The sequence below is a fragment of the Lontra canadensis genome, unplaced genomic scaffold, assembly GCF_010015895.1.
Source record: "Lontra canadensis isolate GAN:19392208 unplaced genomic scaffold, GSC_riverotter_1.0 scaffold124, whole genome shotgun sequence".
Lineage (NCBI taxonomy): Eukaryota > Metazoa > Chordata > Mammalia > Carnivora > Mustelidae > Lontra > Lontra canadensis.
The window spans coordinates 4641919-4656518 of NW_022631118.1; the positions used below are offsets into that span (position 1 = coordinate 4641919).

Consider the following 14600-nt stretch of genomic DNA (forward strand, 5'->3'; position numbering starts at 1 on the left):
GCTGGCACAGATAGCACACAGCAAGTCCTCCTAACAAAACCTACATCTAGGCTCTGGCTCTAATTTCACCCTCACTTCCCCCAAGAAATCTTTCTAAAAGCTGACGTCCAGATAGAGGAGAGGACTACTCAATGGATGGCAAAAATTGGTAGTGAACTGGCAGTGGTTGCCTGGACCTTTGTGCTAAGGATATTTTCTGAACCATCACTTGAGTTCAAATTGTTGTGATTGATTAATGATGCCTGCAGGGGCCTGGGCGGAACACACAGTACCATGGATGACATGTATTTGCCATCTCTGGAGTGTCCACTTGAGTCATGCTACATCTTTTTGCTTTAGAAAGACTTGGACCTCCCTAATCCAAGGAAGATGACAGGAGGGAGCTTTAAGGAAAAGTCTAGCTGCTCTAGTGAGACAAGAGTTTAAGACTCAGATAATTTCACATCTTCCCATCATACCTCGTTTGTTGGGGGCATTGTTGAGGGGGTGAAGCCTTATCCTCCTCTCCTGGTGTTTCTCTGGAGAAAGGGGCTCCTCCTTTTCTCCCTCCTCAAGAGACAATTTGATTATGTAGCACTGGATATTCACTGGGCCCTATTTCACCAGTGGGAGACATCCCTGCTCAAGTCTGCATATTTTTGGCCCATTTTCAATGTGGCAAGCACCCTGAGTCAGACTGGGGCCTGCTCTGTAGAGATAGTTCCATGGTCCCTGTGCACACAGCTTCTGAAGTACACAACTTAGCATCCAGGCCCAAGGGTTCAATTCGGGGAAGAAGGTAGGAGGGCCAGTGTCTCCATTCCAATGTCCTGCCTGAGGAGCTGGAGAGTGCCTTCATGCCAGGACAAAGGTAGAACTTGTTTTCCCTTGTCTTCTAATCCTTTTATGCCCTTATGCTCGGAGAGGGGGTTACGGAGGGGAGAGTAGTTAGATGCCCAGGACCCCTAGAAAATATCAAGCCCTTATGTATCAAGAGATGCAGGCTTAAGAACGTAGCATGTCATTTCAAATCCATTTTTAGGGGAATACATGTATAATTCAAAACAAGCCTTTGAATGATACAAAGGATAAAAATTAAACCTCAAAAAATTCAGATGAGAAAAACATCTATTCCAAAGGAGCACAAGTAGTTAAGTATAGAGCTCATCACCAAACACAGCCCACAGATCAGGGCCTGAACTCTTTTCAAAGTCTGGAGAACCAGGCAGACCCTCTGGGGTCCAGGCTCTGCTCTGGCAAGTAGCTCTCGGGAGCCTCAGACAAACAGACCCAGAGCTGGTGACTACCACCGGGGGGTAGTCAACACCTGAGAGGTGCAGAGGGGGCTGCCATGATGCTGGTAAGGACTCTTCAGGCCTATCAGCTTGAGAAGGGGTGTCTAATCCACCAAAGAGTACTGAGGCTGGGCTACATGGGGACATTAACACACGGGGGTGCCGCAGGAATTCTGGCTTTTGGGATACCACCAAAGGGTCCCCGGACGTGGTCTCTCACCATCTTTTCCATCCCATTCTGTGCCCCTTTCCCTTATTCTCCCTCTTCCCTACTTTCCTCCTCCCTCAGTCCTTGCCCTGCCCACTTCTCAGTGGCTCTCTTATCTCTCCCTCTGTCTTTTCTTCCATCTGTTCTTCCTCTCCGTCTCCGTCTCCATCTCTCTCCTCCCTCTTCTCTCTCATCCACTCTTACCCACCTGGGCCAGAAGCAGAGCCCTTTTCCACCCTGTTAAGGGTAAGAGGGCACACTTCAGTCCCATCCACGACCTCCTCAGAGTTAATATACCCTTTGGCTTGGCCCCCTTGCAGTGAGACATCTGTTTCCTTGGGAATGTGGGATTTTCTGGCTGATTTAACTGGTTACAGAGGAAGCTCTGGGTTAGAGAAATCAAGTTTCCATGAATTCAGCCTAGAACAGGGCTGTGGGGGCCTTGTAGGAGGCAGCCTATCCCATGGCCTCATCCAGATGCTGGAGACATGCTTATTTATTATTCAGAGGCTCAGAGAAAGCGGGTAGGGGAGTTGGGAGGCAGGGCTGGGTGGACATGAAAGGAGCTGTGTCCAGGCCTGGAGCTCTGGTAGCCACAGGGACAGCATCACCTCTTAGAGGCCTGTTTTTTCCAGGGGACCACCTTCTTACTGCCCCTCCTGACTTTGCTGAGAACAGGCAAATCCACTTCAGGAGATTTCATTCTAAAAATCAAAATAGAGAGAAGCAAATGCTGAGAAATGGATGGAGAGAACTGGTGTAAACAGTGCTCAGAGCCCTGCCCTGGCCTGAGCAGAAGTGGGCCTGGCCCTCTGCCTTGCACAGCTGAAGCCCTCTGGGTGTTGCTCCAACCTGGAGGTCCCAGCAGCACCTGTGACCTTTCTAGAGGCTCACAAGTTTGCTTTTCTATTTTCATAAGAAATGTGTGATTTTTACACTCTTACAGAATATGTAATTCGCTTCAGTCGATGTGGCCGAGTTAGTAGACTTCTGACAGGTCTAGAAAGTTTCCTGTAGGGAGACAGCAGGCAGCGTCTACCCTTCTCAGATTAATGGGCTGGGTTGTAGGGTTTTGCAGCAGAGTCTACACAAGACCTCAATCTCCACCACCCAGACCACTGCCTGCAGCTCTAGGGAGCAGGCTTGGTGCCCAGCTGGACATGGTGGTGATGAAATGGGCCAGAACAGGGATGGCTGGAGATGACCCACGCCCAGGGTAGAGGGGAGGGGGAAGGGACTTGCCCAAAGCCACTTAGCCCCACAGGAACCCTGTGGCCTGTGGCAGAGCCAGGGGCCCTGCTGTGATCCATGCCCCTTCTGTTGACCACAAGAGGGCCCCTCGGCCCCAGGGCTGGGGTGGCCACCTACCTCTTCTCAGCTTCAGGAGAGGACTCTTCCACCTTGTCCCCCATGGCCAACGAGGAGAAGCTTTGTTGGATATCTTCCGATATTGCTTTCTTGGCTGAGTCAGGGTCTTCCGGGACCGGGGTGGAGGTTGGAACACTGTAAGGGAGGCAGGGAAGGGAGGGCAAGGCTAAGCAGCGGCACAGCCAGAGGGAATCCCGAGTTTGCAGCACTGGCTTGGTGCTTCCATTTAAAATTCCAGCTCCAACAGAGAAAAGGGTGCAGGGCTTTTCTTCCCCAGGGTGAGTAATGGAAGAGTCTGACCCCTGGGAACCCAGAGACTCCCCTGGAGCTTGGTTTTTCTGGCCTCGGTGGAATCACCCTAACTCTATGTCAGCAACACCTGTGCACCCAGCACTGACCACCAGAGAGGCAGGAGGGCTCCATAAAGTGAGCAAAGGAGAGAGCACAGGAGGCCAGGGAAATAAGCCATCATGCACAGCCTTATGGGGTGCTTGTGTCCCCTCCCCAAACTCACAGATTGGTGGAGTCCTAACCCCCCAGTACCCCAGACTGTGACCTTATTTGGAAATAGGGTCACTGCAGATGTCATGAGTCAAGAGGAGGTTATGCCAGAGTAGGGTGGACCTCTAATTCAACATACCTGGTGTCCTTATAATAAAAAAAAAAGGCGGGGGGTGGGGGCGGCGCCTGGGTGGCTCAGTGGGTAAAGCCTCTGCCTTCGGCTCAGGTCATGATCTCAGGGTCCTGGGATTGAGCTCCACATTGGGCTCTCTGCTCAGGAGGGAGCCTGCTTCCCCCTCCCCCTCTACCTGCCTCTCTACCTACTTGTGATCTCTCTCTCTCTTTGTCAAATAAATAAATAAAATCTTTAAAAAGGGGGGGTCAGTGTGGACAGAGACACACAAAAAGGAGAACATCACGTGAAGCCTGGAGTAATAATGCTGCCATAAAGCCAAGGAACTACCAGAAGCCCAGAGACTGGCCTGGAGCCAGGCCTTCCCTAGCACCCTAGCACTTCCATGCCTGCACCTCTGTCTGTGGCCTCCAGAACCATGACACAATACATTTCAGTTTAAGCTACTCAGTGTGTGGACCACTGTTACAGGAGTCTTAGGAAACTAATGAATAGGAGACAGGACAAGCCCTTTTATTCATTGAGCTCCTTCTATGCCACTTTCTTGAGGGCAACTCATTTCAGGGACAAAAGACAAGCAGGGGAGGGGAGAGGAGAGCATCCTCCATTGTTTAGAAAACCCTAGAAAGATTAAAAAATGGAGGTATGGGCTGAGCTGTCTCCCCTGCTCCTGGTCCCAGGTGGACAGAGGTGTTAGGGAGTAGATCCTGGGAGTGAGTCTCTTGGGACTTCCTGAGCACCATGGTGGTGCTAAGGGCTCTTCCTCCTTTCCCCAACCCCATGTCCACCCCCCTGGATGGGTCACAGCTCAGCATTTCCTAGAAACTCAAAGCACAGGTAAATGGAGAAATGAGAGTCCAGCCAAGTGGGACACTGGAAAGGGAACCCTAGGTAAGAGCTACCAATAGCAGGTTACACAATGAGAGTGTCAGGGTGACCAGGATGCGGGCAGCATTGGCAGTGTCCCCAGGTGAGGCCCTCTACCAGGCCTGGGGCTGTGTTGGCAAATGAAACATGCTGGCAGCTAGGGAGACGGTCTCCTCTGCCTGGCCCTGGGCGGATGGAGAATGGGACCTGGTGTTACCAGAGTGGGGAGGGTGCGCACTGGAGACCAAATCAGCCCCTCTCCTTCCCCCTCCCTCAGCTGCAAGCACACACAGAGCATCTTCCCTAACCCTCCACTTTTACGTTGTGATTGCAAGTACATAACATAAAATAGACCCACTTGCTAATGCCTAGCTCTGCGGTGTTAAGTACACTCACATGGCTGTGCAGCCATCACCGCTATCTACCCCGACTTTTTCATCTTCCCAAACTGAAACTCTGTCTGCATTAAACACCAACTCCCCATTGTTCCTCCCCCAGCCCCTGACAGCCACCACCCTCCTTTCGTCTCTGTGCATTTGACTCTCTAGGGACCTCAGGTAAGTGTTTGTCCTCTTGTGACGGGCTCATTTCACTGAGCATAATGTCCTTGAGTCATATCCGTGTTGTGGCCTATGCTAGGATTTCCTTCCATTTTAAGGCTGGGCAATATTCCACTGTATGCACAGACCACATTTTCTTTATCTGTTCATCCACTGATGGACGTTTGGGTTGCTTCCTTGAATAGTGCTGCTGTGAACACAGGTATAGAAATACCTCTTCGAAACCCCACTTTCAATTCTTTTAGTATCTACCCACAACTGAAATTGTTGGATCATAATTCTGTGTTTGACTTTTTGAGGACATACAGTACTGTTCTCCACAGCTGCTGCACTGTGTCACAGTCCTGCCTACAGCACATGTGCGTTCCAGTGTTTCCACAGCCTCACCAAAACGTGCTGGTTTTGCTTATTTGATGGTAGCCATCCTAATGGGTATGAGGTGGTATATCACTGTAGTTATGACTTGCATTTTCTAAGGATCAGTCCCCTTCACTCATTTTCTCATTGACTTCCACATCTTTGGATCGGCCAAGATGAAGCACGTAGAGATCGTGTTCACTTCCAATCCCTAGTGCTGAGCATGAGCCCGGGAAGGCACTCGGAGTGGCAGGACTTTTACGTTAAAAGTGGGGGGGGGCTGCTTCCAGGGAGAGGAGCCTCCCATCACTGAAGGCACATGAGGGGTGGGCTGGATGACCAGGGTGGCTGGTTATCAGTGGACACTCTGTCAAGCAGCCCTTCTTCAGTCTGAACTGACCTTTGCCTCTCCCAGGGATAAAAATCAGCTCTAGGTCATCATTCAATGAAAATGTCCAAGAGGGTTCTATGTGCCGGGCCCTGGGGCTGAGCAAAGGACACAAAGAAAGGGAGGTAGGCCATGTGATACAGGACACCCGGCCTTTGAGGCTGGCCCAGCTTAACAGGTGCAGAGGGACCTGCAGCTCCTTCCCCACCCACGGCCTGCTCCTCAGGGCAGAGCTGGCTTGTCAGGCCTGCATGAATCTCCCCTCAGCTGTCCTTGGCCTGGCCTGCCCCACCCCTTCTGCTCTGCCACAACCCATCTACTCCCAGCAGGGAGTCACCTCATTCTCTGCTGGGGCTTGCAAGGCCTCAGTGGGGAGACTTGCCTCCCCATGCAGCCAAGCTCCTTCGCTGGCCACAGACAGACCTAGCTCTTCTTCCTGTTCACAGCCCTTGCTCCTCCATGGTGGTGGCCTCACAGACCTCGAGCCCAGACTGAGGGCTGTCTCTGTGGCTGGCCCCCCTGAGTGCCCAGTGAGCAGCCCAGGCCTTCTGGATCTGTCCTCCAGCTCTGCCCACCTCACTGCATTTACTCTGTAGACATGTCTCCTCTCCCTCTCACGTCCCTGCCTTGAATCCTTGCACTAGAGCTGTACAAAGCCAAGCACACTGAAAGTCTACTCTGGCAGGGAAGAAATGATTCCCACCCAGGGACAGTGAGGGCACCCTCCCGCCAGAGCTCTGGATATGAGGGTGCCTGCCAGCTCCCTCTTGTAACAGAGGACCCAGAAATGAAAACACTAGCACTCCAGCAACTGCATCTCCCTTGTGCTACACCTCAAGCTCTGACTTCTAAGATGCTTTTTCAACAAAGTGGTCTACCATGCTGGCACTTTCCACATGCACTGACCATACACCTCTCAAAACTAAAAGTGAACATTTGCTCTACTTCTTCCAAACTACCGCTTGGCGGTTGAGCTTACTGCAAACCTCCATTCTGTCATCCTTCCCCATCTAGGGGCCAACTAATTGGTTAGCCTTCCGGGAACACATCCAAGTTACATATTTTGGGGAAAAGTGGACAGGCTGAACACAGAGGTTTGCCCTTCAGGTTGATCACCACTTGCTGGGTGTAGCCGAACAAGCAGCAGCCTGAGCCGCATTGATCCACCTTGTTCGTAAGGATCTCACCAAAAGTCTCACAAGCGATCTCACCCAGTGTCTTCCTTAAAGTTAGATAGTCTAGGCTGACAGCGTCTCACTACTATTCCAGCTACCCTGCTGGAAGAGGAATCGGATGAGTGGCTGGCTGTAGAACACGTCCAGAAATTCTTTGACACCCCTCCCATCGAGAGAGGCGCGTGGGCTGGCCCTAGGGACCCACAGGCAGTGCAAGCGGACGTTACCTGACTTAGGAGGAAACACAGCTCCCACCTGGCTGCATCTCAGGACACTTGCTTTGGAACCCAGCTGCCATACCTGAGGAAGCCCAGGCCACATGGAAAAGCCAGGTGTAAGTGTTCTGGCTGCAAGTGCAGGGACCGCCACGCATGGGAATGAGCAAGTCTTTGAGATGACTCCGGCCACCGTCATCTTCTGACATGACCACATGAGAGAACCCAAGCAAGAACTACCTAGGTGAGCCCCTCAGTCCCCAGACCCTCAGAGACAATGATAGGAAATGGCTGTGTGGTTTTATACCACTGAGCTTGAGGTGGTTCCTTTCACAGATGTAGATAAAAGAACTGTTGTTATGGCAACATTTTCTTGTCGAATTCCATTCCCTTTTTTCTCTAAGTGCCTTTAAACTGCCAACTTAATAGGCCATTCCAGAATTAAGAGGAGTCCTACTGGTTTATAGTCTCAGGAATCCTCCCCTTTCCACTTTCGAAAACCTGGACTGTGCACACATGAGTGTGTCTGTGTGTGACTGTGTGTTTGTGTGTCTCTCTGTGTATGTGTCTGTGTGTGTGTGTATATGTGTGGGGTTTTGTCTGCATCTGTGTGTGCATCTGTGTATCTGCGCGTGTCCATGTGTGTGTAGTTTGTTAGTTCTCTCCCCACCATTCCTCAAAACTTACTGAAATCTTCAAGTTGTGAGCATGAAGTCCTTTCCGAACCCTTGCATATAACAATTAGGAGCCTAGAATTCATTAAGTAACAGTGACAGCAGTCACAACTGTAATTTGTAATGTGTCAATAGGTGGTAGTGATGTGCCAGGATCTCACCCATGCCTGACTCATCCAATCCTCAGGACCCAGTACAGTGAAAACTATGCTAATTCTTGCTCTATGGACAAAGCAGCTGAGGCAGAGAGGGTAAGTGGTCCTTTTAAGGACACTGGCAGCCAAATAAAGAGCTACATCTGCTTGTCACTAGTTTGGGCCTCTCTCACTCCCCATCTACCACACGCCCAAACACCCCATTAGTCAAATGTCTCTGAAAATGCCTTCGCTTGCTGTCTTCGGCACCTTCCAGTGGCTTCCACTCATCCTCAATTTGGGCCTTCTGGATGGCATCCTCCCACCCGCTCTGTTTTTGGTATAGTACTTTCTTGAACCTGAGCAGACCCAGAGCCTCCATTTCTCTTTTTCCCTGGGACTGTCAGTAAGCTACCCCAAGCCATCCTCCAGTCTCAGGTGGTGGGGGCTCAGTGACTTTGCTCTCTGTACCTGGCAGCATCTGCCCTTCCTGATGTCTCTGGGCTCCTGGGGATCCTGCCTTCTCTACTAAGTGGTCCAGGGTGTGACCGCTACAGTTCCTCCTAAAGGAACCTCTTTAGGGTCTGGCAGACGTTCTGGCATGGCTCGAATTCAGTGCACTGGGGAAAAACTGACTCCAGGACTCCTAGAAAGCTGAGGGGCCCGGTAGGAGTGGGGTAGGGTTGCTGTCTGGACTTTCCGTGCTAGGGGTGCAGGCACAGGGAGCCCCTATGTTTAGGCAGGTAATGCTTTGTATATGTGTTTGCTCCTCACTTTGTTTTTTTTTAAGCTTTTATTTATTTCACAGATAGAGAGACAGAGAGAGCAGCAGCACAAGCAGGGGGATTTGGAGAGGGAGAAGCAGGCTTCCCGCTGATCAGGGAGCCCCACTCGGGGCCTGATCCCAGGACCCTGGCATCATAACCTGAGCCAAAGGCAGTCAGTTAATGACTGAGTCACCCAGGTGCCCTCACTTTACAGTTTATATGACACTTTGGCAAACACACTTTCATAAGAGGTGGGAATTATCCTCATTCTAAAGGTGAGGACAGTGAAGATTAGGGAGGCAAATGGTCCCCCAGCCTATAAAGACCAGAGTTGGGGCTCCTGACTTTTCTTGGGACCCCTGACCCAGTAAGGTTTTTCACTGTACAGCCCAGGCATTTCAGAATCCACTCCTAACATAGCCTCCAGCAATGTCAAAAACTGTGGGCTCCTTCCCTGGACGAGGCTGCATACTTCTTGAGCTAAGAGACCAACCCTTGTTCATCTCACCCAAGCTGGGCCTGGGAGGCACTCAATAGATGGGTGTCACCTGGTTGAAATGCCTACACTCAGTGGCCAAGAGGCAGCCTCAAGCCAGCACCACCCCACTTCCCTTCCCAAGCTCACTTCATGAGGGACCCTTATCTACGTGGCCCTGCTGTAAACAGAGAAACAGGACAGGGATTACACACAAGATGGGGTAGGGCATGATGGGGAAAAAGGTGGAGGTATCACTAGGACACCTACTCAAACCTGTCTTCATGATTTCCAGCACCACGCAAACCATCCCATGTTCCCCTTTCTCCAGAGGGACCTTCTCTCCAACTTGTGTTTCAGAGAAACCAACAGCATGACCTCACTCCCCCTTGCTAACCTGAGAAGTCTTCTGCTTGCTGCCAGCTTCTGTCCTCACCAGTGTCCCTCCCATAATGAGGCCCACCCCGTGCCTGCCCTGCATCCCAAGTTTTTCCCATTTTACCTAAACTTGTAGTTGTCTGGCAGGAAGTAGCCCATCTTGCAGTCTTGTCGAGCCTGGAAGATCTGTTTCAGCAGATTCTGCCTACTGAAGCCATATCCATTCAAAACACAGCCACCAAAAAGGAGCTTCCCCCCGGCGAACATCTGTGGATACACAGGAAGCACACGATGGGAGGGGCCCTCAGCACACCAGCACTGAATCCCAGGCCCGTGCCTTGGGCCCTCAGAGCTTGTGCCGGAAGCCAGGCCTTTCTCTGGTGGTTTTGGTGGTGGGGGAAAGGGTGTTGCCTTCCCCAAGCTGCCCAGTCAGTTGTGGCTCTCTCCAGGCCTCTCAAGTCAGAGGGCAGCCAACCTTTGCCCCTGCCAGCCCACCTGCTCAGACGCCCCTTCACACACCAGCGCTCCAGGGTCCTGGGGCTGGAAGGGTTTCTTCCTGCTCAGAGGGTCCCACCACACCCACCCACAGCTGGCTGGCCCACTTATCCCTGTGCACTGATCAGCTGGTCCCATGGGATGGGAGCCTCTGGAGGGCAGGGATCTTGTCCTACTGCTCTCTGTACCCCCACTCTCTAATGTCAGTCTCAGCAAGTAGACATCTGTCTAGGGATTTCTGTGCAAGGATATCCATTAGCGTGTTATTTGTTATGTAAACCTACCCAGAAATAACCTAAATGTCACACAAAAGGCTCACAGGCAGAGAAATCAAACGACAGATTCTCATGTAATGGTTAAAATCACAATTACAAAAGTGGGACCCCAAAGTCAGAAAAAAGACTGAAAAAGCTAGAGGCACACCACAGGTATGGCCCAGATGTTCTGATTGTGTTGGATCTAGCAGGAGCCCGGTACATACATGCTGCATGAGCAAATGAGGCAATCTGTGTAATATGGGGAAGTCATTATTTTCTCAATTGTATATTCTAAATTTTCTATAATGCATAGGTGTGTGTATATATATATATATATTTTTCTTTTTTTTACAATGCCCTGTTTTTGGTAAAAAGTTACTTAAAAACAGATGAAGAAAGGAGCACTTGGGTGGCTCAGTCAGTTAAATGTTCAACTCCTGATTTTGGCTCAGGTCATGATCTCAGGGTCCTGGTATCAAGGCCTGCATGGGCTCCATGCTCAGTGGAGAGTTTGCTTGAGGATTCTTTCTCTCTTCCTCCCTCTACCCCTCCCCGACCCCTCAAATAAATAAATCTCTAAAACAAAACAAAACAAACCAGATGAAGAGAATTTGGTTCTCTAGGTTGGGTATGGCCTGCTCCCTTGAGTCTTCCAGGATGAGGGATGCATGGGGTCAGGCAGGAAGAGGAGACTGGACTCCCGCCCTGACTCTGTGTGTTGGGTGACTCTCAGTCAAGCCTTCAGCTCTCTGGGCCTCAGATTTCACAGATGCTCTCTCCTTTCCCCTCCCATTTCTGATTCCACAAGGGTAGGGACTGCAGGAGACTATGTTGGCAAGCGGTTGGCACTGCATCCCCGGTGGGCCCCAGCTCACCAGAATCATCCCCGGCAACACAGCATACTTCTTCACCAGCAGGGGTGGGTCCTTCTGAAGGGAGCTGTCCAGGTCATACCGCAGCAGGCGGTAGGGGTCATGCCGACACTGCCAAGACAGAAGTAAGTGCCCATCCATCCTATGCCAAGAGGATGCACTGATTCCTGCATTCTCAGGCTAGCCAGGTTCCTGTGAAGTCCCGGAGCCCCATTCAACACCACCTCCCATCTCCTGTTCAATGGGTTGTTCAACTCCCGCACACACACACCCCATTGCCACGACCATCTAGGCATCTGGGTCTATCTAGGACCTTTTGCTGGTGAAGGGTGTCACGGAGATGACTGCCCCTCACCACATGACAGCCACTAGCTCCACCCTCTAGGGTCTGCAGGACTTGACTGTTCCCTCTGCCTGGAAGAAGCCCTACTGGAAATTTGAAGGCATACCATATTCATGGGTGTCCCCATTTTCAGGATTCCTCCACCCTCTACCCACTGCTGGCTGCCCCTCTAGACAGTTCCCTGTCATTAGATCCAGTGCTGGGACCTGAGTCAAACCTACATCACAAGGTGGGGTCTCGTCAATCCAGAGTAAAGCTGGTCTCTTTCCCCTCCTTCTTTCTGTATGTTACAAACCCTTTAAAATGGCTAATGTATGTTTCCTGGTTTTATCTGCCTTTTATTCCAGTTGCCTCCAGCTGTCCTGCCTGATGTTTCCATTTAAAATGTGAAATCCAGAACTGTATCTGGCATTCTAGCTTTCAGAGCAAGACAATGTTAGGAAACATTTCAGCCTTAATCACATATACTGGAATGGTGAAACCAGAGTCGCTATGAAACCTGACACCTCTCTCCAGATCCATCCTCCACATCCCTCAAATCCCACTGCCCACGCCTCCCTCAGATTCAAGGTCAGGGCCTATGCTACTCATGCTGGGCTGGACTGCTGTGCATCCTATACTTACAGATAACTAATGGCCTCGAGGTAGACTAAAGGCACCTCTAAGTTCCCATGTGGGCAGGGATCCTATATCTATATAGCAATGAGTACAGGGCAGGACTCAATAAGTGTTCACTAAGTCTGTGTAAGTTGGGGCTGACTCTTTAAAATATATACAGCTTGGATGTACAAGACCAGTAAAAGGGCTTTTGGAGTCTACTCAGAAGGGTTCCAATGCCAAGCAGGAAGAAGGGGTAGACGATGGACCAGAGAGGACATAGGGCCAGAGGACTTGAAAGAAGTCAGCAGGTGGACATGAAACTGACATGCTCACATAGCATCCTCTGCTCCAGTCAGGGTGGGGATTGTGTTACCCCTGAACCCTGCTAACCCTGGCAGGGATGGCTACTGAGGGAGGATGATGATGAGATTCAGGAATGACCCTGCAGCCAGGACAGGACTGGGAGTGTTCTATGTGCCCCGGACAGACCCTTGAGACTTCAACCACAATGAACAGGGACCCCTTGACCACCTTTGCACAGGCTGCTGCCTCTGACAGGAACACTCACCCACCTGCCCAAACCCTCGCATCCTGGGAGACTCCCCGACTCTCTGGAGGTGGCAGGCCCTGCTCCCAGCTCCTGAGCCCCCGGAGCTGGCCTTTCATGGCCCTGCTCAGGGCTGCTATAGTTGTTGCCTCACCATGCTGGGAGGCCCCTCTGGGGTCTGGCATGAGGCCAGCATATAGTAGGAACTCGGCCACAGTCTGTGAGCATTCTTGTGTCTTGAGTATCCATTGGTGAGTCCATCTCTGACCCAAGCATGCACCCCAATACATAACCACAAGCTAGGGGGAGTGCTCTGGATGAAAATGCCAGAAAAGTTCTCGGTCAGAAAGAGTGCCCACTTCAATGTGGTGACATTCGTCTTAGGACAAGAGGATGAGTCAGAGAGAGAGAAGAGAGGCAAAACATGGCAGACAGCATGTCAAAGAGTATATGCAAAGGCCCCAAGGAGAAAAGGAAGTGAGGGGGGCCCATGTGCTGAGGTTGAAGGGCAGTCTCTTAGCCAGATGCTCAGTCAGTCCTAGCATCCCTGTGGGTGTCTCTCCCTTGGGGCTCCCGATGCCTGGACCTTGGGGCCTCCTCAGCTGGGCCCAGGACCCACCTGGATGCAGGGCGAGGCACGGCCCTGCTGTCGGTGATTATAGAGTGTGTCAAGCAGCCACTGGAGCTGTGCGGTGCTGGTGGGGTTCTGGCTTGAGACTATCCCGAAAACCAGGACCTGGCCGGGGTCACGGGGTGCAGACAGGAAGCGCTCTAGCTCCACGTCGGTGACCAGCGGTGCCTTCACCATGCACCTGCAGCCAGCCCGAATGTCTTCCTTGCGAATGAGCTTCCTCAGCACCAGCGGGCAGTCGGAGGGCGAGGCTGCCCACCTGGTGGGGCTGCACATCTCTCCAGCCTTTCCTCTGCAATGAGGGACAACGGGCCAGTGCTCAGTAGGCCAGTGCTCAGGCCTTGGATGGGGCCCCCTAAACTCTGTGTGTCTCAGTTTCCACAGGTAAAACTGGTAACTCCTTCATCCACTCAACAAAAAATTTGGAGTCATCCTGAACCCCTTTCTTTCTCTGATACCTCATGTCCCATCCAATCTACCAGTAAGCCTGTCTGCTCTATGTTCATGAATGATCTAGAATCCACCCATGTTCCTTCTCCCCCACTCCTACTGACATGGCCCAAGCCACCATCATTTCTTGCTTGGATGCCTGTAAGGGCTCCTAATGGCACTCTGCTTTCTTCCCTGGCCCCCCTTCAATCTATTCTGCTCACACCAGATGGAGAGATCCTGGCTCCTGTTAGAACCCAAGTCATATCATGTCACTAATCTCTTTGAACCCCCCCAGTGACCTTCCACCTTTCACAGAATAAAAGCCTATCTCTCCATGATGCCCTTCCAGGCTGTACATGTTCTGGTCTCCTTCCTCAGTCTCTTGCCCTCTCTTACTCTCCAATATTCTCACCTTTGCTTATTGTGTTCAGTTACTCCAGCCTCTGCTTATCCCCCAGCCTTAGGACCTTTGCTCTTGCTCTTCCTACTGCCTGCCTGGCTTTCCCCCTGGGCAGCCACCACACAACTCACTTTCTTTCCCACCTCCTTTATATCTTCATGCGAATGTCAACTTGTCAGAGAGGCTTTCCCTGACTGTCCTATTTGGAATTGCACCTCTCAACCCTCAATACTCTTTCCCTCTCCCTGGCTATTTTTTCTCCTTAGCATTGCTCACTAGAGCACATACCATACATTTTATTTATTTTGATTATTGTACTTCTCCATTCCAACAGAACATAAATTTCATGAGTTCATGAGTTTGGAGTGTTTTGCTCAGTGAAATAATAGTTCTTGGTAGATAGTAAACATTCAATAGAAATTCAATAAATATGCAAACAAATACTAATCAGGTACCTATTATGTGCCAGGCATCACACTGGGTCGTCCAGCATTATTGTATTTAGGTGGGAATGAGAACCATTCAAATACAAAGTGCTGCTATGATTTT

General features: G+C 51.0%; 1 protein-coding gene across 6 annotated transcripts in view; it reads right to left on the reverse strand.

The window, feature by feature from the left end:
- Positions 1-1967: 1967 nt before the first annotated feature.
- Positions 1968-14600, reverse strand: part of CUNH3orf20 (chromosome unknown C3orf20 homolog) — an 84759-nt gene continuing 72126 nt past the window's right edge. For all 6 annotated transcript variants that reach the window (XM_032841480.1, XM_032841481.1, XM_032841483.1 and 3 more), the window contains 5 exons: positions 13208-13511; positions 11102-11209; positions 9599-9741; positions 2851-2985; positions 1968-2186 (listed from right to left, as the gene is read on the reverse strand). In XM_032841480.1, the coding sequence (XP_032697371.1) occupies positions 2090-2186; positions 2851-2985; positions 9599-9741; positions 11102-11209; positions 13208-13511 (787 nt within the window). In that variant the 3' untranslated portion in view covers positions 1968-2089. The remainder of the gene's footprint in view (positions 2187-2850; positions 2986-9598; positions 9742-11101; positions 11210-13207; positions 13512-14600) is intronic.